This window comes from Scleropages formosus, chromosome 22, assembly GCF_900964775.1.
Source record: "Scleropages formosus chromosome 22, fSclFor1.1, whole genome shotgun sequence".
Classification (NCBI taxonomy): domain Eukaryota; kingdom Metazoa; phylum Chordata; class Actinopteri; order Osteoglossiformes; family Osteoglossidae; genus Scleropages; species Scleropages formosus.
In genome coordinates this window covers 1,141,912-1,165,157 of record NC_041827.1, presented here as the reverse complement: position 1 = coordinate 1,165,157, position 23,246 = coordinate 1,141,912, and the positions used below count along the sequence as shown (strand labels likewise).

Genomic DNA, 23,246 nt, shown 5'->3' with positions numbered 1-23,246 from the left:
GTATGCTCTATTATCAGCTAAACGTGCTCCCAGTGCTCAAATGAACATGATTTATGCCCACAATATTACTAAAACATCTGAGTCCTCATTTTGTTACGAGGCCCCCCTCCCCTGCCCCCAGCCGCATCCGGCAGGGGTCTTTACGCTCCTCCTGCAGGGTAACCTGCACAACTACTATTCATTGAAACTGTAAAAATTAAAAACTAGAATCATCAGAACTACATATAGTAAGGCGAAATTATGATATAATTTCCGAATATAAGGCTTTTTCACAAAAGAAAAGAAAAGAAAAGAAAAGAAAAGAAAAGAAAAGACAAAGACTGGCACAGTGCTGTAGGCTTCATTTAAAAGCCAGTATGGTTTCTGTGAACTTCATTAATAATAGTCCAGAGCAATAACGGTCAAAAACATGTTGAACTGCTGTAACTGCAAGAGACAGGTCACACAAATAAGCGGCTTTTAAGTAATGAGACGATACACTGACACTGCAACGACGTGCGCGCTCGCCGCCCTTCCCAAGCCCCCCAAGAGGTTCCCCACACATTACTGTAATGGGCGGTCTGGAGATAGCTGTGAAAGTGACCCACTCGTGTCATTCGCGTCTAGCTCTTCTTCCTTCCTTGCAGCGTGGACTAGATTATAAGAGGAAAGTTACGATAAATACAAGACTTTCCGCTGAAAGCAAGGAGGCGTGAAGTGAAACTTCAAAAAGAAAAAAAATGAGCAAAGTTCAAGGTGGAATGAAGTGTGTGAAATACCTGCTTTTCATATTTAACTTTATATTCTGGGTGAGTAGTAGTATTGTTCTCTTTTTAGCTGCTGGTCAGTGTGTGTCCACAGGTTGCACATCTGACGTCCACAGCAAACCTGATGCGCCTCGGGAGATGTTTTCACAGGAATTCGGGACGTTATTCGCGCAAACCGGTCATTTACCTGTATGACACATTGTGTGTGGGAAACAGTGTGTGGAGCACAACTATCATAGCCGCGTGTGTATGAAGATCAGCAGGCTTGTCTGCAGTGGGATTTTCCTGAGTGGAAAAAAACCCGTCGTAGCCGACGCCGAAGCCTGAGCCAAAGCCCGGCGCTCTCAGTCCGCCGGACGCGGGAGCGAGCATCTCGGACGCGCCGAGTTTTACACTGAAAACGGACACAGTGACAGTACAGTATGTCCATGTAAATGAGTGACACTTACTAACTTACGGAGTGTCCAGGACACATTTCTTTTTATTCTCCTTAAGTCATGCATGTCTGCTTTAGTTTAGTAGGGCACAGCAGGTTGTGGTTAAAGTTTGGTTCCCGACCCGCGGTAGGTTCGAATCCCATGATCTCCAGCTGTAGTACCCTCGAGCAGCAAAGGTACCGACTTCAATTTATACTCAGCTGTATAAAACTTTGCCATAAAATGTGCAAGTCGTAACGGGCAGAAAAAGGTCATTTATGTAATACATGATGAAATGTATAAACATGTCATTATACAAAGTCCGCCAACTCGTTACATTTTATTGTATCTGCGGCTTTCCTGAGTAAAAGTGAAAGAATTGCTGATAAAATCAATGGTCGTCATTGTTCAACTCTATCAGTGATTCATTTTCTGTACATTTTTATTATAGTGAAACATGTTTTATTCCCAGAATCTAAACTGTAAAATGAGAATATAATCAGATTAATTTGAAATCAACAATCAAAAAATAAAATGATAAAAATCAACAGATCCAGATTATATTGGGATTTTAAAATTTAGATTCAGGGAATAAAACATGTTTCACTGTAATACAAGTGTGACAGCCTTTCCCTGTCTGTAAAAGCTTTTCCTGCTCAGAAAGCTGAAGATGCCACTTCTAATTTTAGGGCCCTAAAAAGTCCCAGTCCCCCAGAACTGTACAAAGAGTTGCCCCCCCCCACTGTTCTTTGTGTCTGCCACACTTGAGGATCCCAGTCAGTGCACCATGGGATTTTCACAGTCATTATCAGAGTCCTCTGGGGAGGGGACAGGGACCGTTTAAAATGAAAGGTCAACATGTGTTTATTATTAACCTTTATTTAGCTGAAGCTTTTCTCTGGGGCAGTAATAACCAGCTTTTACAATGATTTACCTTTCTATACAACATGGTGGGATTTGAGCCAGTTAACCTTCAGATTGCAAGGTCTTTGCTTGTTTGTGCTTCTTCTCTGCTTTCAGCCTTAGACTTAGAGTCCAGAGACCAGTAGAAGAGCTTCCTCTGTTTTTAGCCAGAGAAGGACTCTTCTTGCCCTGTAGCGCGTGGGCGCTGTACAGGCTCAGGATGGTTGTTTTCTCCAACAGGCACAAGATAGAAGCAGGCCAGCTGCCAGCATACAGTATGTGACAGAGTTTATCCAACGCTCTATTTCAGAAGGTCTGAGTGATGTGGTTGTCTGGCCCCATTACCAGTGTGGGTTTGAAAATGACCGCTGTGACTATAAGAAGTGGGCTTGGCAGAGACAGGAAAGGTGAACGTTGTCTAGAAAACAGTTGTGTCAGAGAAAACTGACCTCAGACGAGATCTTACAGTGCAGCTCCAGAAATCTGTGTTTTGTGAACAAGGCTGTGGAGTCATTACATGAAACCTTTGACTCTGACTCCAGTAACAAGTAATTGCTTCTTACTCCGACTTCACGACCTCTGAATCCACGACACCGACTCCACAGCACTGCCCAAAAGTGGCACATTATTTTGGGAGTTGACTTATCCAGCAAATATAGGCCTAAACCTATATTACACCTCTGATTTTTGGGGGTCGACTTATATGCTGGATCGGCTTATACGCTGGCGTACATTTAGTCAGTCAGCACATTTTTACTGACTCCAACTACAGTAACCCAATAATTGCTTCCGACTCCACAGCACTGTTTGTGAGGCTTCTCAACAGACAAAACTCTTACAACTGAAATGAGAGAATATAGTCACCCTGGGGCTTTGAGTTTGCTCTAATGCTTTTAAGGAGTGCTAACACTTGGCCGCCTGGGGAAAAAAATCTTGGATTTTACTCTGCTCTGCCCACTGCTGTTTACTGGATTTTCCCTTTTCCTTTCACTTTGCAGCAGTATATCGTTCTGTGTAGTTTTCCACTCTCCACTATCCTCTGTCAGACTCTCCTGATGCTGCCCAGAGGGGTGTGTGTTTTAGGAAGTCAGACACTGGCTCTGCGAGAGAGACAGATAAAACAAGAGAGCGCACAAGATATGGACTTTCAGAATGTTATCCACGGAGATTTGCATAGAAACGTTTGGACCTTGGACATTTGTACAAGTGGAAATGTGTCATCAAGGCAATTTGGGTTAATTATCTGGGGCAGTAGGTAGTATAGTGGTTATAGACATGGGCCTATAATCTGAAGGTTGCTGATTCAATTCCTGCTACTGCTGTAGTACCCTTTAGCAAAGTACAGCACTTACCCTAGATTGGCTCAGCAAAACATCCACCTGTTTAAATGGGTCAAATTCTCTCAATTAATTTGGCTAAGAGTGTGAGCTGAGCAATATAATAATTACTTTGTATAAAATGCAACCACGTTCACCTTTGGGTGAGGCCCTGACAAATAAGGCACAACTAGAGTATCACCACTGTTTCCCTGAAGGAACTTTTGGTCATGTGACCATTACCTTATCCATGACATTACCTTCTATTTGACCTATTTTGTTTGGCTAATATATGACAAAATACTCCGTTACATCAATCATGAAGTTCTTATGTGACCATTTAGTTGACCTCATCACCCTTTTACATTTTCTTATGCAAAGTGTTAATTCCCATGGTCCAGTGACACAGCACAGCACATGACACCACACAAAAAGGTCTCTCACACTTGGCCACATGCTGACTGGAGAGCTAAAATGAAAATGAGAAGGAAGTGGTGAAGAGAGATGGAAGGGGATATATGCAAAGGCAGACAAAAGAGGTGTGAGGTAGTACTTCCAGCATGCAGAAGGCTTTTTAATGCCAAAGCGTTTGCTCTAATTCAAGGAGTTCAGGGAATGTGAGAGAGAAATGGAAGTCCTGAACCAAGTGTGGACAAGCAGGGGAGCTCTTGGGCAGTGCATGGAAAGCAGGAGAGATTTGTTTTACGTTCATATTTAGAGAATTTGCCCATCTGTCCAGAAGGTCTTAAGTTTAGGATCCAAAATAACATGACGGTTGAATTATTAAGTCCCATAATGCTTTGTGTGAATGGAAATCGGAAAGTTTTGCCATCTTTCATACACTGCGCCAAGTGATACCCAAAGCTTTTTGATATTTTATACCACTGATCCTCAGTTTTTCCCACGTACAAAGCTACTGTTACACAAAATCACCCTGTCGTAATGCTCTGCGTAGTATCAGTGCTTCTATAATGTCCCATTAACTGTATCTCAACAGAGAAAATGTAAACTTTGTGTACATGGAAAGAGAGTTGGGTGAAAGTACGCTTTCCAATAAGCTGTGCAAATACCAGACTGGTTTTGCTGTAAACAATCTGTGGGGTTACAACTAGACTGGCGCCAGGCCCAGGTTGACATATCAAACAGTGACCTGGTGTCATCTCTTCAAGGAGAGTGGTTCTGTCATCACTGATGTTGGCACAAAATCCTGAACCCTATATGCGTTATCAGGGGTGCTTCAGCATCTTGATGTGTCAATTCAGAAATTTGTCATCTTTGGTATAACAATAAAATTTATAAATTAAAAAAAAATGGAATTAGCCAGGATAAGTATGAACAAGCAGAAGTCTCACTGATCACAGGGATTCGGGCTGACGTTGTCCAAAGTGCCCATCCCTAAGTTGGTTCCATGGTGATGTAAAGGGCTGTGAGAGATGCTGTCTGCAGAGCACACAAAGAGCCTTCCGCAACAGGTCGCAGACGGTCGATCCTCATCTCACCAACTTCATTCCTAGGACACAATGGGGAGAGGACGCCTCCCTTTTGCAATACACACATTATATCCCGCTCTCTCCCTGAGCCGTCTTGAGGGTCCACTGCACAAGCTTACCTTATACATGTCTGTCCTGGCCGTGCATTTTCATGGGTGTGATCTGATGCTTGGTGGACAGGATCAGGGGCTTTGAACCGAATTGTTGGACCTTGTGTTTTTGTGGTGTTAAATGCAGTCTTGAGTGTTTTTTGTATATTTCCATACTTATTTATGTGCAGAATATTCAAAAGCAGCATCTTTTGTATCACATTAGTCATCCTGAAAACACCTAAGTCTGACTCATGAAAGACACGGTCATGGAAGCCACCCATATACAACTTGTGTGTATTTACCTTGCATGCAAAATGGGTTGTTGCAAATCGCAGGGAGAATGAAATGCAGAAAAGGCATGTTGCATTTTTTGTGCTTACAAACACAACTCGTACTTCTACCATTACAGTGTTAAGGCCAGACCATCCTCTCTTTATCCAGCGTTCATCCTTCATTCGTCCTCTGTCTCCCTTCACCAGTTTAATTTGTTAGACCAAAACACTGTAAAATAAATCAACTAACTACTAATTACCTGGTATAATTACTCTGGGCAGTAGCCGAACAAAGTTTAATCAACTGAAATATTCTACGAGTCCGTCTTTGACGTAATCTGCTCTTGGGTGACCCCCATCCAAGACTCTACATCTTGGCTCCTGGGAGGGGGACAAGGCCCACCCAGGGGGGATTGCAAGTACTGTCACCCAGGCCAACAGCTGCCCTTTGTCTCTGACAAGCGAGGACAAGAGGCCATTGTGACCAGAACTGGGCAAGGAGTGGGTGACGTCACAGGTGGCAAGGGTGCGGGTGGGGGGGAGACTGGTACAGAGGGTGGCAGGAGCAAAGCCCCCTGTGGCCTGGCTGTGCACCCCTGCAGCATGGCGTTGTGAGCTCAGGGGCTGTGAAAGGTTGATGGACAAGGAGATGGCAAGGCTCGAGTGCCTGGTGACTGAGGAGAGGAGAGGAGAAGAGAGGAGAGGAGATAACTCAAGATAATTGCCCAGCATGAAGGCGGCAAGGCCATAATGGCCATCGCACGTATGCTAGGCTATGATGTTTGGTGGGTTAGATGTATTAAATGCATTTTCGACTTATAATATTTTCGATTTACCATGGGTTTCCTGGAGAAAGGGGAAATCAGTCTTGTCATCGCTTTCCCCAGTCACTTCTCCCTCCAATACTTTATCTAATTACATGACATGTTTGCTCAGAAGATATGTCCATCAGTTCACTCCCAGTTACCATGTTTCTACTCACGGTGGTAGAATGCAGCCCAAAGTGGGCATGCCTTGAACTGTCTGTTGGAGTGCTCACAGACACAAACATTCTGTCACACAGTGACATAAGAAGGGTGGGGGTGAAGTTGCCGATTCTCTGCGAGTCTTTCTGACACAGAAGGATTCCATGGAAACGGAAATCTATGAGAACACACACACACACACATCTTCAGAACCGCTCGTCCCATATGGGGTCACGGGGAACCGGAGCCTACCCGGCAACACAGGGCGTAAGGCCAGAGGGGGAGGGGACACACCCAGGACAGGACGCCAGTCCATCGCAAGGCACCCCAAGCGGGACTCGAACCCCAGACCCACCGGACAGCAGGACTGTGGTCCAACCCACTGCACCACTGCACCCCCTATCTCTATGAGAACATTTACATCTATTTATTTAGCAGACACTTTTCTCCAAAGCAACTTCCAATGAACTCTGTGTAGTGTTATCATGACACATTATTCACCAAGGTGTAGTATTGTACACTGCTAAATACACTACTTACATTGGGTCACTCATCCATACATCATTGGAACACACTCTCTCTGTCACTCACACACTATGGGTGAAGCTGAACAGCATGTCTTTGGACTGTGGGAGGAAATCAGAGCACCTGGAAGAAACTCACACAGACACGAGAAGAACATGTAAACTCCCCACACACTGAGCAGGGATTGAACCCATGTCCTCTCGCACCACCCAGCCGCCTGTGAGACAGCAGCGCTACCCACTGTGCCACCCTAAAAAAACATAAAATGGTCCTGGTCATTGTCTGTCTTCAGTTTGCTGAAACGCAGTGAATGCACAAAGGAACACAGCGTGCACAGCAAGAGCTGCAGTTCAGCTGTAACACAACCTGGAAGAACACAACTAGATGCTGACCCCCGGTGCCACCACAGCATGGAGCTGGTAAAAGCCATGTATATTAATCCTAGACTGTCCTTTTGACCAGTAATGGATCCAGTGAAGGAAAATGTTGTCATTTGTGCCGCTGGGTGCCGTAACCACGTCACTTTGCTGTGGGGTCCTGATCCTCAGCACACAATACATTGATCTAAGGCTTTTCTCCAGGGTGATTTATACTATTAAACTGTTTTTAATGAAAACATTTAAACAGCTGGGACATTTTTACTGCAGCAATTTAACATAAGTACCTTGCTCAAGAGTACCGCAGCAAGAGGTATTTGAATCAGTAACCTCCATGTCCAAAGGCTGCACTGCCAACCATTAGACTACTTTGAAATGCACATCCTCCTTTGTAAAGCTTCAATTGTTCACATTCGCAGCAGTAGACATGTAAAGGGGAAAGTGGTTAAGGAACTCAACTTGGGGTGTAATTACTGCGGGAAACAATGTACTGTAGCTGTATACTGTCAAAGACAAGCCACTCAATAGAAAAAACCAACAATGTGGTATTTTTGTGCCCAACTGTGCTTTCAGTCAGGCCTGCGGCTGTGGGTCTGAGGGACAGAAGAAGACAGAAGGGTACTGCTAACCCGTTTCCCAGAGTGCCCTTCTGCACTGATGAATTATTCAAGTGTTTCCTCACTCTGTTTTTGGACAGAAGATGAATCAGATATGGCAGTGATACGTTTTTTACAGTCACTAAAGGAGACTTGTCAATCAGAAATGTGCACAGACAGTTGAATGGATGACCTTTGTGCTTTTACCAGGGTACAGGAGACCACACTTTAATGTGGTCTGACTAGCTTCACTCTGCCTCAGCCTGAAACCATTTGGACGTTCACAGAAGAGGAAGACATGAAATACTTGAGAAGCTGCAGTTTTGCTCACAGTCGATGTCACATCTGAGTAACCCTTGCTGTGGCTGTGACAGTGACTGCGAAAATAAACAGAACGAGTACATCACTGCGATTCCTGAAGAGAAGGTTGTTCTTGGCAAGCAGCCGGTAGTGAGTAACTGTTCTGTGGACATATTTCAGCAAGGATGAAGATGACCACAGGTCTACAAATGGCTCCATGCCTCCTGGAGTTGGTGCAACGCCCCTGCTCACACCGGTTGGGACCAACATGTCCCCTCACAGATTGGGAACATCGCTAATGAACAGCAACAAGCTGTTTATTGAGAAGGCACTGCTCTCATTTTGATAAGCCTTCCTTCCACTGGGAATACATATGGAATCACATTCATGTGTGTGTCTGTATGTTAAACATATGTGAATTGCTTCTTAAAGATTGTGTGTGTGTGTGTGTGTGTGTGTGTGTGTGTGTATATATCTGACCATACACACACTCATATGTATATATACTGTATATATATATATATATATATATATATATATATATATATATATATATATATATATATATATATGCATGCTCCTCGACTTACAATTTTTCAACTTTAAGGTGGTGAGCTGGCGATAGACATTCAGTAGAAATTTTGAATTTTGTTTCTTCCCAGGCAAGCGATATGTGGTGCAATACTCTCTTGCGATGCTGGGCAGCGGCAACGATCCGCATGTACCAGTCTGTCACACGGTTTTGTTTTGTGCATCCATAATGTCACAGAAACGCCCATCTGTGTCTCCTTCTACTGGTGGGAAGAACAAGAGGAGGGCAATTACTCTTGAGGAGAAACTCAAGATAATTGCCCAGCATGAAGGCGGCAAGGCCATAATGGTCATCGCACGTATGCGAGGCTATGATGTTTGGTGGGTTAGATGTATTAAATGCATTTTCGACTTATAATATTTTCGATTTACCATGGGTTTTGCAGAACGTAACCCCATCGTAAGTTGGGGACCACCTGTATACACAGATATGTATAGGAAACAAACAAAGAAGTTTACTTCTGCACCACAGTTCATAGCAGCAACCTGTCTGTGACTAGTGGTCTGATGCTTGTGGAGAAAAACCACTTTTCTAAGAAACTCTTGTTTTCTTGCTGCCACAGTTTTTGATAAATAAAATCATAACTAAAAATGAGTGTGCAGTGTCCTGTGAGATGCAGGTCACTCCATCCCCTCACCAGCTCCTGTATTTTGTTCCACAGCTGGTGGGCTCCTTGGTTCTGGCGGTGGGGCTATGGCTACGATTCGACCCTGACACCACGTCACTGCTGAACGGAAATGGGGCTCCGGAGACATTTTTCATTGGTGAGTACAGAGCCATACTTCCTGCTAACGTTACACCGTGTCACCACAGCGTACCACACTACACAAGTAAGAGGCTTATCAAGCCTTCTGCAGTTGGGACACTAACCATGTAGTTCATGCTTGTTGTTGCCATCTTTGCCAGAGCTGCACAGTACAAGAGTGCCTGTAGGCTTCGCCCCATAGGTCCCAGAAGAATCCAGCAGGAAACCCCAACTGTTCTCCATATTGATTCCATAAATTACACATGAACATGGAGGAGCTTATCAATCTGTGTAATGACAGACATTTCCCTGGGGAGAGCTACAGCCTGGAGGCCCATCCAGCTTGTTCTCATGGAAAGGGCATTTATGGAAGCAACTTTTAAACAGGAGGTGATGAGGGGGCTGGATTTTCCACAGCCTCTGAGTAAACCTATTGAACATTCTTAAGTGTCTGCCAGCTTTCCATTCCCCAGATAGTTGGAACTGTAAGTGGGGTAGTCTCTTTTTCCAGGAGGAGAACCATTCTCAATCTGCAACGTGCTCTCTCTCTTTGCGTGAAAAGGAGGCCACAGGTCCCACCAGCACCCTGCTGTCACCGCTTTGAGTGCAGCTGCATATCAGCCTTGATGCGTGGGCTTGTCCTGCAGCTGGGGGCCGAGGATAAATATAACCCGGAGCTGCTCTGAGTGCATGTCTGTGTGTGTGTGTGTGTGTGTGTGTGTGTGTGTGTGGTCTATCTGTGCACTAGTGACAGAAGGGGGTGGACATTTCACATTTGAGCTAAAATAACTTTTTCTGCTTATAGACGTGGAATCACCATCTCATCACCATCATAGTTCATGTTTGAGCAGAAGGCAATGATGTCATCTTCTGTATCTCTTGTGTGGCGTCATCTGTCGAAATCTGAGCCTATTATTGGGGGTGAACAGTCAAAGTCATTGTCAAGTTCAGAGTGACATGCTGCCTTTTCATTGGACCATTACCGATATCTCGGCAGCGGGGCCCATTGTTCAAATGACATCACAAGTGGAATGTCTCATCTGATGATGTCACTGGACCCCACTTGAGCTCCTTTCCAGTAGCCCGTGTCCGAGGACCTGCGCAGTCCAGTCCTGCCTGTATGGGTGGGGCCATAGCTGGAGTTCCCCAGCAGTACGGAGCATCACACTGCAGGTGTGATAGACTGAGGTCAAGGAGCCCATTCTCATGAGCACTTTGCAGGAGCATTGGCAGAGGGGCCAACTGTGTAGTTAACTCACTGTGAGTGGCGGCAGGACGACTCCCATATTTTCTTCATCCCACATGTCTCCCCTGTCCACATCTCCTCCCCAAATACCTCTACAGTGGAAAGTGCTGCATTGCAGCACGTTAACTCCACAGACGAGTTTTAAGTAAATTACAGTTTGACACTCGCACAGGGCTTCATTGCCAAATATATACTGCAGCACTTAATGTTATCGCAGTTTGTGGGTATTGAGAGCATGTCCAAACACAGGAGAGGTGGTGGCAGACAGACATCTCCACCAGAACAACCATGGTATATCCACACACTGGACAGTGTCTCCGTTGGGTAGGAATGAGATGTCTTCTGTGATTGTTGTAACTAACATTTAATCTACCCGCTTTGGGGTTATTGCCTTCATTTTTGACTTATGTTCTGGCTTCTTTTGCATTTTCTTGCGTTTTTCTGAAATGAATGATCAATGGTGGCATCTCTGAAACCCAATCTCCCATACTGCACGTATAACATGTATAGTAAGGTAAAGAAACCCCTTAATGGGTTTGAAGTATGTTGGCCTTGTTCGGAGGCAGAGGCGGCTCATGGTGCAGTGGTTAGAGCTGTTGCTTTCAGAGCTAAGCAAGGTACTTACCTTCAACTGCTCCAGTAAAAATGATGTTGTCATTGTCAATGACAGCTGTATAGATGAGTAAAGAGTGGTAGGTAGCTTGACATCATAAACCAGTCGATTTAGAGAAAAACGTCAGTTAAATGACTAAATGTCCAATAACATGTCTTAGTACATACTGTCCTGTGCCCAGTGACTTTCCTTTTGACATATTATTGGGAGTCACATGACATTGCATACTCTGTATTTATTTATAAGTTCCCCTAATGTTTTACATGCTAAAGGAGGCCTGAGGCTGAAATGCATTTGTGTTTGTATTTCACGTTTACATTCCATGCTATAATAAATATGGTCACAACTGTGACTGTGTCCTATGTATACTTTATTGTTGCCTTCACCAGGAGAAGCAGCATCGGTTGTAGTAATATTTTTTCAGTAATTTTTCTGAGCATATATTACTCTACTGACATTTATACCTTACACTTTTTTCATGAAACCACATGCTTCCCCCATACAAACAAATCTCTGCAGTCAGTGTTTCAAATACTAAATGCAAGGCCTCTCCCTGTGATTTAGGAGTCTCTCTCGAACGCAGCCAAGGTGATGTGTTGCGGCAGAGCGTCGTGTGATCCTGGAATATCGTGCTCCAGCTTTACCATGGCAACACAATAAATATTATTATCTGGAGTTGGCAGTCTTGGAAGCCATGCAAGATGACAACAGACGGTGCCCTCATTTCGGTTTGTTTCGATTCATTCCACTCTCTTCTCCCAGGTCTTTGGGACTGTGTCTCTCAGTCCACAGCTCAGTTCATTTTCTTTTACCCCCCTTGAACAATGACTGTAAACTGGGGTGGATCCAGCAAACGTTTCTGAAACTCTTTGTTGCTTGTCATTTTCGCAATTTCCGGGTATTTTTGCACTGATTGCCTCTCTACCCTGTTTTTCACTTATTTATTGAGGGCACTGCTATGTATGTGAGTATGTTGTGTATGTACAAGGTGGTTCAAGTTGGTTGAGTAGAAGATGCCCTCAAGCTCTAAATCTCCGGTGGCTTCTTGAAAACGGATCACTGTTGGAGTTTCTTCAGGCGTCCAGGGTATTTATTTATGTCTTCACCAAAGGGACTGATAGTTGGGCCTGGACTCCATTACCATCAGGCCTAGTAAGCAGTGACCAGATTTGATTCTCAGTTCACTCGTTCATACACCAACAGTGCTGGGACAAAAAAAAATATAAGTTGATTGATTGATTAATTAGTGTCCTTCAGTGTGTTAGAGGGCCAGCTTGACACCACTCCTTCGTCTCATTGTCTCCCGTATCGATTTACTCATAAAAGGTGGAATAAAGGACGCTCTTAGCAGTCTCACAAAAACAACAAAGACCCCCAAGTGTATTAATTATGCCGTGACTGCAGTTCCTCCCTCAGTGCCATGGCAGCCCCCCCACCACTAACTTGATGCAGGTTCTGGTCGTCCTATGAATCAGCGGTCCCATGGGACACTGAGCTAATGAGGGGAGGAACCCAGGAGAGGATGATGGCAACACCAGCATGTCCCCCACCTTCCTGTGACCGCTGCAGAGACATGTTACTGATACCACGCCCTGCCTATATTCCCCACCTCATCCCCTTGTCCTCACCCTTTGTTTTGGGGATTATCTTCACCAACCATCCCCATGCTTCAATGGACCTTTTAGTGTATCGGTTCCATGCCAAATGGCTGCAAGGACACAGCTCAGAGGCCTTATGCTTGGGTCCTGCTTTCTGGAGGTGTTCTGAGGATCAGGAACATTGGGAGGGTGCATCATGGGCAAGCAGGGCTCCTGTACAAAACCACCAATCATCTGTGGCCCATTATGCGATGATTAGCCCCACTCCTTCTCACGGCAAACACACACTGCAGCCAGGCTAATGGAAGTTTGTAAAAGGGCTTCCTAATGGCACATCTGTGCTCCATGCCCTGCCCTCATTGTAGTGGGCACTGCTGTCGTCCCCCAACGGCTTTAGAAGGTATCAGAACTGCCATGTAATATTGTCCAGGGAGTGCAATCTGTGCTTCGGGAAGACTTGTATGTTCATCAGCAGCTCTGTCGTGAAGCACTCTTGCAAAGTGGCTGTTGTTTAATGGTACTAGAGCAGGTGGGGGGGCAGTGCCGCTTACAACACTTGGACTGCGTCTGTGTTCAGCTGCAGTGAAACTGCACTTTGCTCACTGCTGTTTGTGTATCTGTGACTTCATTCCTTTACTGTGATTTAACGTAAAGAGGACAAACAAACACATCATTTTGTTGGGGGATGTTGGTGCCAGACTAGCCACTGTGTTGTGCCTTGATAGAAAGACTAGTTTACTGCACCGCTGACAATGTTTGCACTGATGGAAATTTTGAGCAGGTCATGCAAATGAGTCACTAATATTATACTCTATAATATTGAAACGGTCATCTGACTACTAGTGTCCAACCAGGTCCAAAGACATCTACTTTTTGTGATCAGCTCCATGGGAGGGCTGGTTGGATCCACGTTCTGTAGACATCCGGTCATGACCCCACCCACTGTTTTGCATTAGAATTACTGAATTTCCAGGTAGTACGGCAATAGTTTTTTTTTTTTTTAGATGTCACAATAGTTACTCGTAGGTCATTCAAATCTGCCATGTTATCTTTAAAAAGTTATTTTGTTGAGAATTGTCATGTAAATCCACTGTTTTTTTAACCCCTGAGTTACATTGTACTTTGTTCAGATTTATGATTCTCATACATCCATAAACATCTGGTGAGTAATTTCCACGGTGTACTTGGACTGCGGGAGGAACTGCTTCCTGGAGTTTCCCCATCTGTCACGGAACACACACACACACACACACACACACACACACACACACACACACACACACACACACACACACAATGTCTACAACCACTTGTCCCGAGCAGGGTCATGGTGAACCGGAGCCTAACCCAGTAGCACAGGGTGCAAGGCTGGAGGAGAAGGAGACACACCCTGGACAGGACACCAGTCCGCCACAAGGCACCTCAAGCAGGACTCAAACCCCAGACCCACCAGAGAGCAGGATCTGGCCAAACCCACTGTGCCACCGCCCCCCATTTGCAAAAGCAAGGAGTGCAAAACAGCGAGTAATTTTAAAAAATGGACTTAATGTGAAAATACTGTACCTCTTTGTAGTTCTTATTTTCCTCTTAATTTTCCTTGTTTTCGGAATTCTAAATACATGACAGAATTGTTGATGGAACCGTGAGAAACACAGCCTGTTGTCCTCCAGCCATAGGTGGTGCTGTGTGATGACTGCTGCCAAGTGTACATGTTCGTCCGACACGGACTCCCTTGGGTCACATGCACACGCACACACACGCACACGAGTCGTACTTTACTGTACTTTAACATATTGGGCTGGGGCTGGACAGAGACACAGAGTGGGCCGTGACTGAGGGTGGTGAGGTCATGTCCAAAACAATGGGGGAGGAATCACTGTTGTCTGGTAGCACAGCTTTTGGAGACACTTTTGTAATTTTATATTGTTATAAATAATAAATGTGATTTATTTATTTTCAGCTGTTGGTTCTGGAAGAGTCCTTTCCCGCCTGCAAGTGACCACAGCCGAGTGCTTCTCCAACTATCTCGAGGCTGCGGTCACAGGCTTTGGTGCTCCCGCCTCCGGGACCATTGTGCCGACAGTGAACTGCAGAGCAAGAAACAGGAAGGTTTCACACATGGACTTTGCGCTGTCGCTGCTCTGGTGTCACACACTGTCGCTGCTGTGCATCCTGTTGGCCGACACCTTCGGCACCTTCCTGACCGCTCTGGCACCTGCAGTACAGGATTTTAATGATGCGCCTGTTCGTAAGGAGGGAGCGAAGGCTCCGCTTTGGTCGGTCAGCATGATCAGGTCATAATACATTGTTCAAAAGGAACAACGGGCTGCAGTAAATCCTTGTGGGCTTTCTGTGCCACACGGTCTGTTGATGGCGAATGCTGAGCGAGAGCACAGTCACCCATAGGCTGTTTGTCCCTCATCAGCACAGGATTGGCGCTGACAAAATTGAACGCGGAGCAAGAGCCACAGCAGTCCCCAGGCACCGGCTGCCTCTTCATCAACACCTATCGTGTTGCACCTGATGACTGCAATGCCATTGTAGAAAAGCTGTGTAGGACCCGATACACTTAAGAGAAACAAATAAATAAATAAACAGTTTTATGGTTATGCGGTTTTAATGAGATTGGCTCCAGGAAATGTGAAATCCCTTCCTGCCAGTCCATGTGCCACTTCTGTTCAATTAGGACTAATTTGGTTTGATACTCATGCTCATCATGTCCAGCTTTCCGCTATAGGCCCCCAGCACCCAGTCCAGGGAACAAGGCTCCGGCTCTCCGGCTGTTGGACACGCCCATTTTTGCAGGCTCTGAATGTTCTGAAAGATCTGATGCTACGTGTTGAGCCATGTGCATCAGACAACACCGAACTTGCTGTGGAACAGCTGGAGCTCATGAGCTTCTGCATTGTTTCGTGGAGCAAAGCACTACTTCTCGATCATCTTGCCCCATGAAGCAATCTGTTGACATGGTTCAGTCCAAGGGTCAGCGGTTCCAGCGCTCAAGTGCTTTATCTCTGCACCTTTGAAAACATGGCTTCGACTCCTCATGTGCACCCAATACAAGCATTCACATTATATATCCATCTTGACTTGTACCTTAATAAAAGAGTGGTTGTCATACTACTGGCTTTGACATGTAAGAGTAGTACTAGTTATCCCTCATCACTGTTCCTCCCCTTTTGAGGGTACACTTTACCGGACGGGGAGTCAACGGTTAAAGACATGGTTTTGTCTCTTTCTGTGTGCTCTGCTGCCACCGTGTGTCTCTAACCACAAATGAACAGGGCAGCACAAGTCAGCCTTCTTCACAGGATACCGTACTTCAATATAAAGTGCAAAGGATGTTTATATTGCAGCAGCCTCTGTCTTTTCCCACAAGATCCACACGGTGCTCTCCTTCCCTCAGGAGTGTACATAGTGATCGGCGCCGGCAGCCTCATGATGCTCGTGGGCTTCTTCGGATGCTGCGGTGCAGTCAGGGAGTCGCAGTGTCTTCTGGGATCGGTGAGTGACCCCTTCCTTTACCGCCCCAGCGAATAAGGTAAAAAACCCTGTGTAGAGGTACAGTGCATTGTAGGATTAGGTGTCCTTTCCACAGCTGAATTTTTTTTCCCGTTTTCCCTCCCTGATTGTAGTTCTTCACTTGCCTCCTGGTAATCTTCGGTGCTGAGGTCGCCGCTGGGGTGTTTGGCTTTTTAAACAAGGACAAGGTATGATTGCCAAATCCAGTCGGCCTCGTGTCCTGCTGCGTGCGTCAGCACAGGGGAATCACGTTGCTCTCCATCCTGGGGTTTTTAAACAGAACTTGACTGGCTATAATATCCATTGCCAGCTCTTTCTAGCCAATGGAGGAAATTCCTGCCCTTTTTTTACTGGAGGATTCCAGGCCTGAAGGCATCTCATTGCTGACTCGTACTTTGCAGCCTGGTGTTAATCCTGGAGGAGAAATATCTTCATGAGCAAGTAGTGGAAGTATAATATGAAACCTTCTGTGCACCGGAAATTCTAAAACCTTATATATATAATATACATACTGTATGTCAATTTTAATCATACAGGAATGTAAAACTGAAACAACAATGAAAATCCCAATTTTGTTTTCAGTACATTTCGGAGGTACGACCCCACCCCTACCCCCACAGTGGATTACTGAGCTGTTAGTTTCTCATGTTTTCCTGTCACAGATTATCGAGGAACTACAGAGTTTCTACAGCGAGTCAGTCGACGAAAACAGCAACAGCACCGTCGCGACTGTGTACCACAAAATTGTAAGTGTACCTCCCTGTGTCTCTCGCTGTCTCTGGCTGCTTGGGCTGTTTGGGTGGAAGTTCGACTCCTGCACTGCGCGTGTGGAGTTTGTGTGTTCTCCTCATGTTTCCGCCTGCAGTCCAGAGACATCTGTTGAAGTGACTCTCAGGTGCCTGTAGCCTGTAACTCAGTGTGTGTATCTGGGTGCAGGCAGCACTGTTAACCGGTGGCATGGTGGCAGAGTGAGAAGTGCTGCTGTCTCACAGTGCCTGGGTGGTGCAAAAAGATGTGGGTTCGATCCCTGCTCAGTCTGTGTGGAGTCTGCATGTTCTCCCTGTGTGTGTGTGGGTTTCCTCCCACAGTCCAAAGACATGCTGTTCAGGTTCACTCATAGTGTGTGAGTGACAGAGAGAGTGTGTTCCAATGATGTATGGATGAGTGACACATTGTAAGTAGTGTATCTGGCAGTGTAAGTCACCTTGGTGAATAAGGTGTGTGGGTTGATAACACTACAGAGAGTTCATTGGAAGTTGCTTTGGTGAAAAGTTTCTGCTGAATGATGTAATGTAAATGTGTGTCTCAACATTGCAATGGACTGGGGTTTGATCCAGGGTGTCCTCTTAGTAGCCTAGGGATAGGCACTGATAGTTAATACTTCAGCCAAAATTTGCAAGCAACAGAATATCATACTTCATCTTTGTGAATGTGCCCTTATCCAGTGAAGTGTCCTTTCGTGCCAGATGACCTCACACATTTGTCACTCTGTGAATGTGAATACAAGAGGAGTGTGTAAATGTTCCCGACCCTCCACTCACTCCGTTTCATAGTTTCTCAAACAGATGTTATGGACCTTCCTGCTACTGCCTCAGTACTGATGCCTCAGAACAAACAGCAATGAGACACAGAAAAGCCTCATTCTATACTTTGTCATAATCCCCTGTGACCCTTCTACAGCTCAACTGTTGCGGAAGCAGCACATCGAACGTGTCCCTTTGCCCAGAATCGGAGCCCGAACTCCAGGTGAGCCTTTTCTTCCACTTGTATGACCCCAATTGTACAGCACATTTAACAGCGATGAGTGTGATCAGTGTGTGCAAAGCAATGAAACAACACATACGTGCACTGTGTTCCAGAACTGTGAGATCGCCATTGCAGATTTCTTCAACACAAAGCTGTACATCATCGGATATGTGGGAATCGGCATTGCAGGAATTATGGTGAGGAATTTTTGCAAAACACATCTGACGTCATACTGAAGTCGCAAAAACATGTTTTTCCAAAATATACCAACAAACACACTGGGACACTTCATGGTCTCCAGGTCCATGCAAAGCTGGAAAATTATTTGCATCCTGTTAGTGAAGTGAACAGAGTGCAATAACACGGTAAAAATATACTCTTCCTCGTTATTCAGTCTCCTGATATGTGGTTTATTCCTTCCCGATCGGTAAAGAATTTTTAAGGCCCAATAAACTGCAAGCTCTGCTGAACAGGGTGCCAAAGCGTTCTGTCATTATGCAGTCATCTAAATGTGACAGTTAGTGTTCGCCATCATCAGGCTAGTCCAGGGCCACTATCCCGGTAACTTAACTGTGGAATTAATATTTCTGTGATTTATTTTGCAACACCTTTCATGTTCACCCTTTAAGGCTTTATGAAAATGAAATTTCCTCCATTTGCTATTACCCTGTAGACCCAATAAACCTTAAAACTGGTAACCTATAAAATAAATCTTTACCTTCTGCATTTATTTATAACGTATATTAATGAAATTATATATAACATAATGAAATACAATGAAATAAAAAGAAAATTCAGTCTTCTTCTATTCCCAGCATAAGATTTGAGGACGTGTAAGATTCAGAGAAGTTTTGTGGACATGATGATAATACACGTGTGGCATTGTTTTCCAGGAAAAAGTAAAAAGTGTGTAATTGTTACTCGTTCTAATGCGATATTACACCACTTTTTTCCTTGAGCAAATTTCAGGGTGAATTCAGCGTGAAATTAGGACTGGTGTGAAACAAACTGCAATTTCCCCCTATTGAAAAAAGTGAAATAAGTCATTTCATTGTCTGGTTTTCCATATTCAGTCCATTTTCAGGAGTGAATGGGACCGTGTAACAGGGTAAGTGTAACAGGGTAAGTGTAAAACACACCACGTTTTTTTTACCTTCCTCCCTCAGATAATCGGCATGATCTTCAGCATGGTGTTGTGCTGCGCGATACGAAACAACCGGGAGGTCATCTAGAGGCCCATGACCTGCACCCCTATCCCACACCTCCCCCAACAATCCCCCCCACCCCTGAACCCACAAATCCCAGGCAGCGAAACCTCTGTAGTGCAGGCATCTTCTGGGCTGCGGTCAGGTGGGACGTCGGGTGTCTCCACAACATTCACAAGCATTTGCGAGCATGCCGATATGACCGCCACCGGCCTAGTGACGTCATCCGTTGGTGCCACAACCAGGACCGCAGCTGAGCCCGACTGGCACTCGCCGGACCTCTCCACCACTTCCACTTGCGTCTAAATTAACGTATTGACTCAAGTTCTCCTGCCGAATCCACTTGCTCATGCACCGTGCTCTTACCACCATTTGCCGCTGCCAGGGTCCTGCGGCGACGGCTGATTCAGACCCAGGAAATTTTTCATATTATAATTTAGCTACTGATTGCTTCACACCTCCGGCTTAATACAGATAACTTTTATGGGTTATGATTTTGTTCCCATTCACTTGTCAATCAGAAGGTGCTTCCTGTTTTCTCTGATATACGGATCAATAATTCAATGCCCCTGCTCTCCACGAAGCCATGCTCAGTAGAGACTTGGCTGCTCCAGCTTGAGCTCTCATGACATTTCCAAACATCACCATGGCCACAAGCCCAGGTTCGTGGGCAGCTGCTTTGAGAACCAAGCTGGTCTCTCCTTGCAGCTAGAGAGTCCATAGGGTGCAGCTGGGAACAGGTGTGCCAAGTCGCATCTCCTGTAGTTTAACGCACCAGTGGAGTGGAGGGCGATCCTGTAGATACCGGAGAGGCAACTTCATCTCCTTACAGGTCAAAACGCTTTTGAAGCAACGCCGCTGTAAGAAATTCCCTAAAGTCCTAAAGACGCTCGTAACTCTCACTGTTCCTGGAGTCTCACTGTATAAAAGATGAATAAAAGTTAGAGAATCAAATTAATATTTGAAAATTTCCCTGCTGAGACTTTTCAAATCGCTCATCAATTCTCTAGCTGCCAACTGAAGCACAATATACCAATTAGTTACCTTATAACACTTGTTTAATTCTGCTGAAAAGTGGTGACACTTTTCGTATATATATATATATATATATATATACACACACACACACACATACATATATCGAAATCTTTTTCTCCAGTCTTTATGTGTATCTTCGCCCTTTAATGAGCAGAACAGAAAGGTAGATGTGTGCCATCCCTGCACTTGTCCAAGTTGCAATTTCGCCAAACTAAATTGAGTTTACTACTCATTACTAGAAGAAAATGCTGATTCCGCCGCAGCCGTTGGAATGGCTTGCTGAACTGACCCGACGCCATAGGTGCCATAATGAGCAGCTCCGTCCTGTCCAGCTGCAGCATCATCAGCCATGAAAGAGATGTGCAAATATTTGTTTTTTTTTTTTCTTTTTAATGTTTCTATAAAACTCCTCCTCTGGTGGCTAAAGGGACAGGACAGGACAGAGCGCAGCCCAACATCACCACAAACACATTACAGTACTGTACATGTTTGCAGCGACAAGATATTGTATCCTGTAGCGTCACGTTGTCTTCAGCAGCTCCTGGAGACGCTGAGCAGGAGCTTCGTCCAGGGTGACAATACGAACGATGAACAAGAGCCTGCCTACTGTACTTGATTACAGTACAACCCTACATGGATCTCGTTAATTTATTTTAACATGTACTTGATGTCATTGAAAGTTAAGTAGTGTTGAGGCTTCTCAGAAGTTTAAATGTCAGAACTAATAAAATTTTGTAGAATTACTTTACCCTTGTTGGATTCCTAACTTATAGTACTTGTTCTCCTTGGAGAAGATGACGATCTAGTGGAGACACGCTGGTTAGTCTGAGCTTCGTCAACACCTTACACTCGATCTTTGCTCTTCACACCTCCACATTTACCACCCTTTTCATTTCCATTTCTTGTAGTTTACGCAGCATAACATTAGTCGAACAATTAGTCGAAATTAAAACACCACCTCTGCATTCAATCTTGAGTGCGGACTGATTCACCTGCAATTCATCTTCTTGCGACATTCAGCTTTATTATGTTCTCTTTGGTCTCCATAATAGCTGTAAGTCTACCTTGAACAATGATAAATTAGCAGTCAGCACTGGAAATCAGTTACGTGGTCTCGTGGATCCTTGTTAGCAGGACATAACTGGCCTTCACTCAACAGCAAATGTTATAGGAGACAAGAATATTAAAAATTAAAAATGCAACATACACCGGACCTTCTCCATTGCTTCTACCCCCTGAAAATAGACTTCGGTGGCTAGCAGTCTATCCAGGAAGTACAGATGCTACACGTGAGTGAGGGTACACCTTGGAGACACGTTTTGGTAATTCGGCTCACGGGTAGGCATGATGTAAAACACACTTCATACTCATTGCATGTCTTGCATTCTGAAGAACAGATATTTTCTGTAGTGAAGCAGTATTCATGTCACTGAAGCTGCTTACATAAGAATTAAATTTGTGCTGACAGCAGGTAGCATAGCAGTTGGACCCTTGTACTGAAAGGGCCTGCTTTGAATCCCACTCCAACTGTAGCTCCCGTGAACAATGAACATACGTGGAATTACCCCAGTACAAATTTTCCTGCTGTACAAAGGGGACAATGAAGTGCTTTAACATTGTTTACAGTGTCAGCTACACAATGTCGTGTCAAACCCATTTCAGTTGTCATTTACCATGAACTGATAGTTGTGATTGTATGTGCAATAAGAATTAGATTTCTTATTAGGTTTACATTAGGTTTCTAATAAACCGCTGGAAGGAATAAGTCTCCATCCAGTCAAAGCATTAAAAATATCCTGTAGATACATCCTGCGTAATATCCACAGGATCTGTCCTTACCTAACAACTGACTCTGCCCAATTACTTGCCCAGACCATGGTGACACTCCATCTGGACTACTGCAACACTCTGTTGTGTGGTCTTCCTGCGACTGCCATCAAACCTCTGCAGCTTCTACAGAATGCTGCTGCACAAGTTGTGTTCGATTTGCTGAAGTGTTCCCATGTATTTCCCTTACTCATTTCTCTGCACTGGCCTCCTATAGCTTCCCGGAGCAAATTCAAGACCCTGGTCATGGCCTACAACAGCATTAATAGAACTGCTCACAGCTATTCACAAGACTTGATCAACCGCTACATGCTATCCAGACCACTCCGCTCTTCTGTATCTGCTCGCTTGGTGGTCCCGCGCACAAAAAGTAAAGCAGAGAGGCTCTCAGTTCTGGCAATGTTGTAGGGGAATGACCTCCCACCCCCACCCACTCAGAATTGCTGAAACTCTTGTCTACATTCAAGAAGGGTCTGAAAACTCACCTTTCCGGATTCACTTCGCCCATGATCTCTCAAGCTCATCTATGGTGTAAATGTTCATGCACCGTAACTTTATGATCATCCTCAGATAAGCCTTTACACAGCCACTACTCCTGTATTATATGTAAATGTGTACCATTTTATAAAAAATAAATTAAAAAAATGTAGGAAGGTGATCAGGATTAGTCTATCCTGCATTTTATGCACCTACTTGTGTGATTAACATCAATGCATAAAGTGGAAAGAAAAACTAGGCCTACTCAAAAATCACATCTGCAACTACATCTCTCCCCCCTAATGTAATGCACAAATTGTATTTTAGCTGAGATGTACATCGCTTTGGAGAAAAACATCTGCTAAACAAGTAAATGTAAAAAATAAGTTGAGCAACACTTGATACCCTACATAGGCACCAGCAGTCATTGTTTGCAGGGTAACACAGAGTTCCATAACCAAGATTTAGACAGAAAATAGCTACACCGACAACCTTTGGTACTTGAAACTGCCCCATGGTATATCTCCATACAGATATCATAATGAAATTAGTTGTGGACGTTAATGAGCTGCGCAATATGAGTCAGAGATGAGGTGACGTGTGAAATACGTATTTTTAAGTGGTCACAGCACTTTTTCC

General features: G+C 44.7%; 1 protein-coding gene across 2 annotated transcripts; it reads left to right on the top strand.

Annotated features, from left to right (window-relative positions):
- The first annotated feature begins 610 nt into the window (after positions 1–610).
- tspan2a (tetraspanin 2a) lies at positions 611–21,051 on the top strand. 2 transcript variants are annotated; one of them, XM_018725771.2, is made up of 8 exons: positions 611–788; positions 9,252–9,354; positions 16,199–16,296; positions 16,428–16,502; positions 16,977–17,060; positions 17,995–18,060; positions 18,174–18,257; positions 19,227–21,051. In XM_018725771.2, the coding sequence occupies exons 1-8, from the start codon at positions 720–722 to the stop codon at positions 19,290–19,292; spliced, it is 645 nt and encodes a 214-aa protein (XP_018581287.1). In that variant the 5' UTR covers positions 611–719; the 3' UTR covers positions 19,293–21,051. The 2 variants fall into 2 exon arrangements, with proteins under 2 accessions (XP_018581287.1, XP_018581288.1); XM_018725772.2 differs by lacking the exon at positions 611–788 and having other exon boundaries at positions 9,280–9,354; positions 14,753–16,296.
- The last annotated feature ends 2,195 nt before the right edge of the window (positions 21,052–23,246 follow it).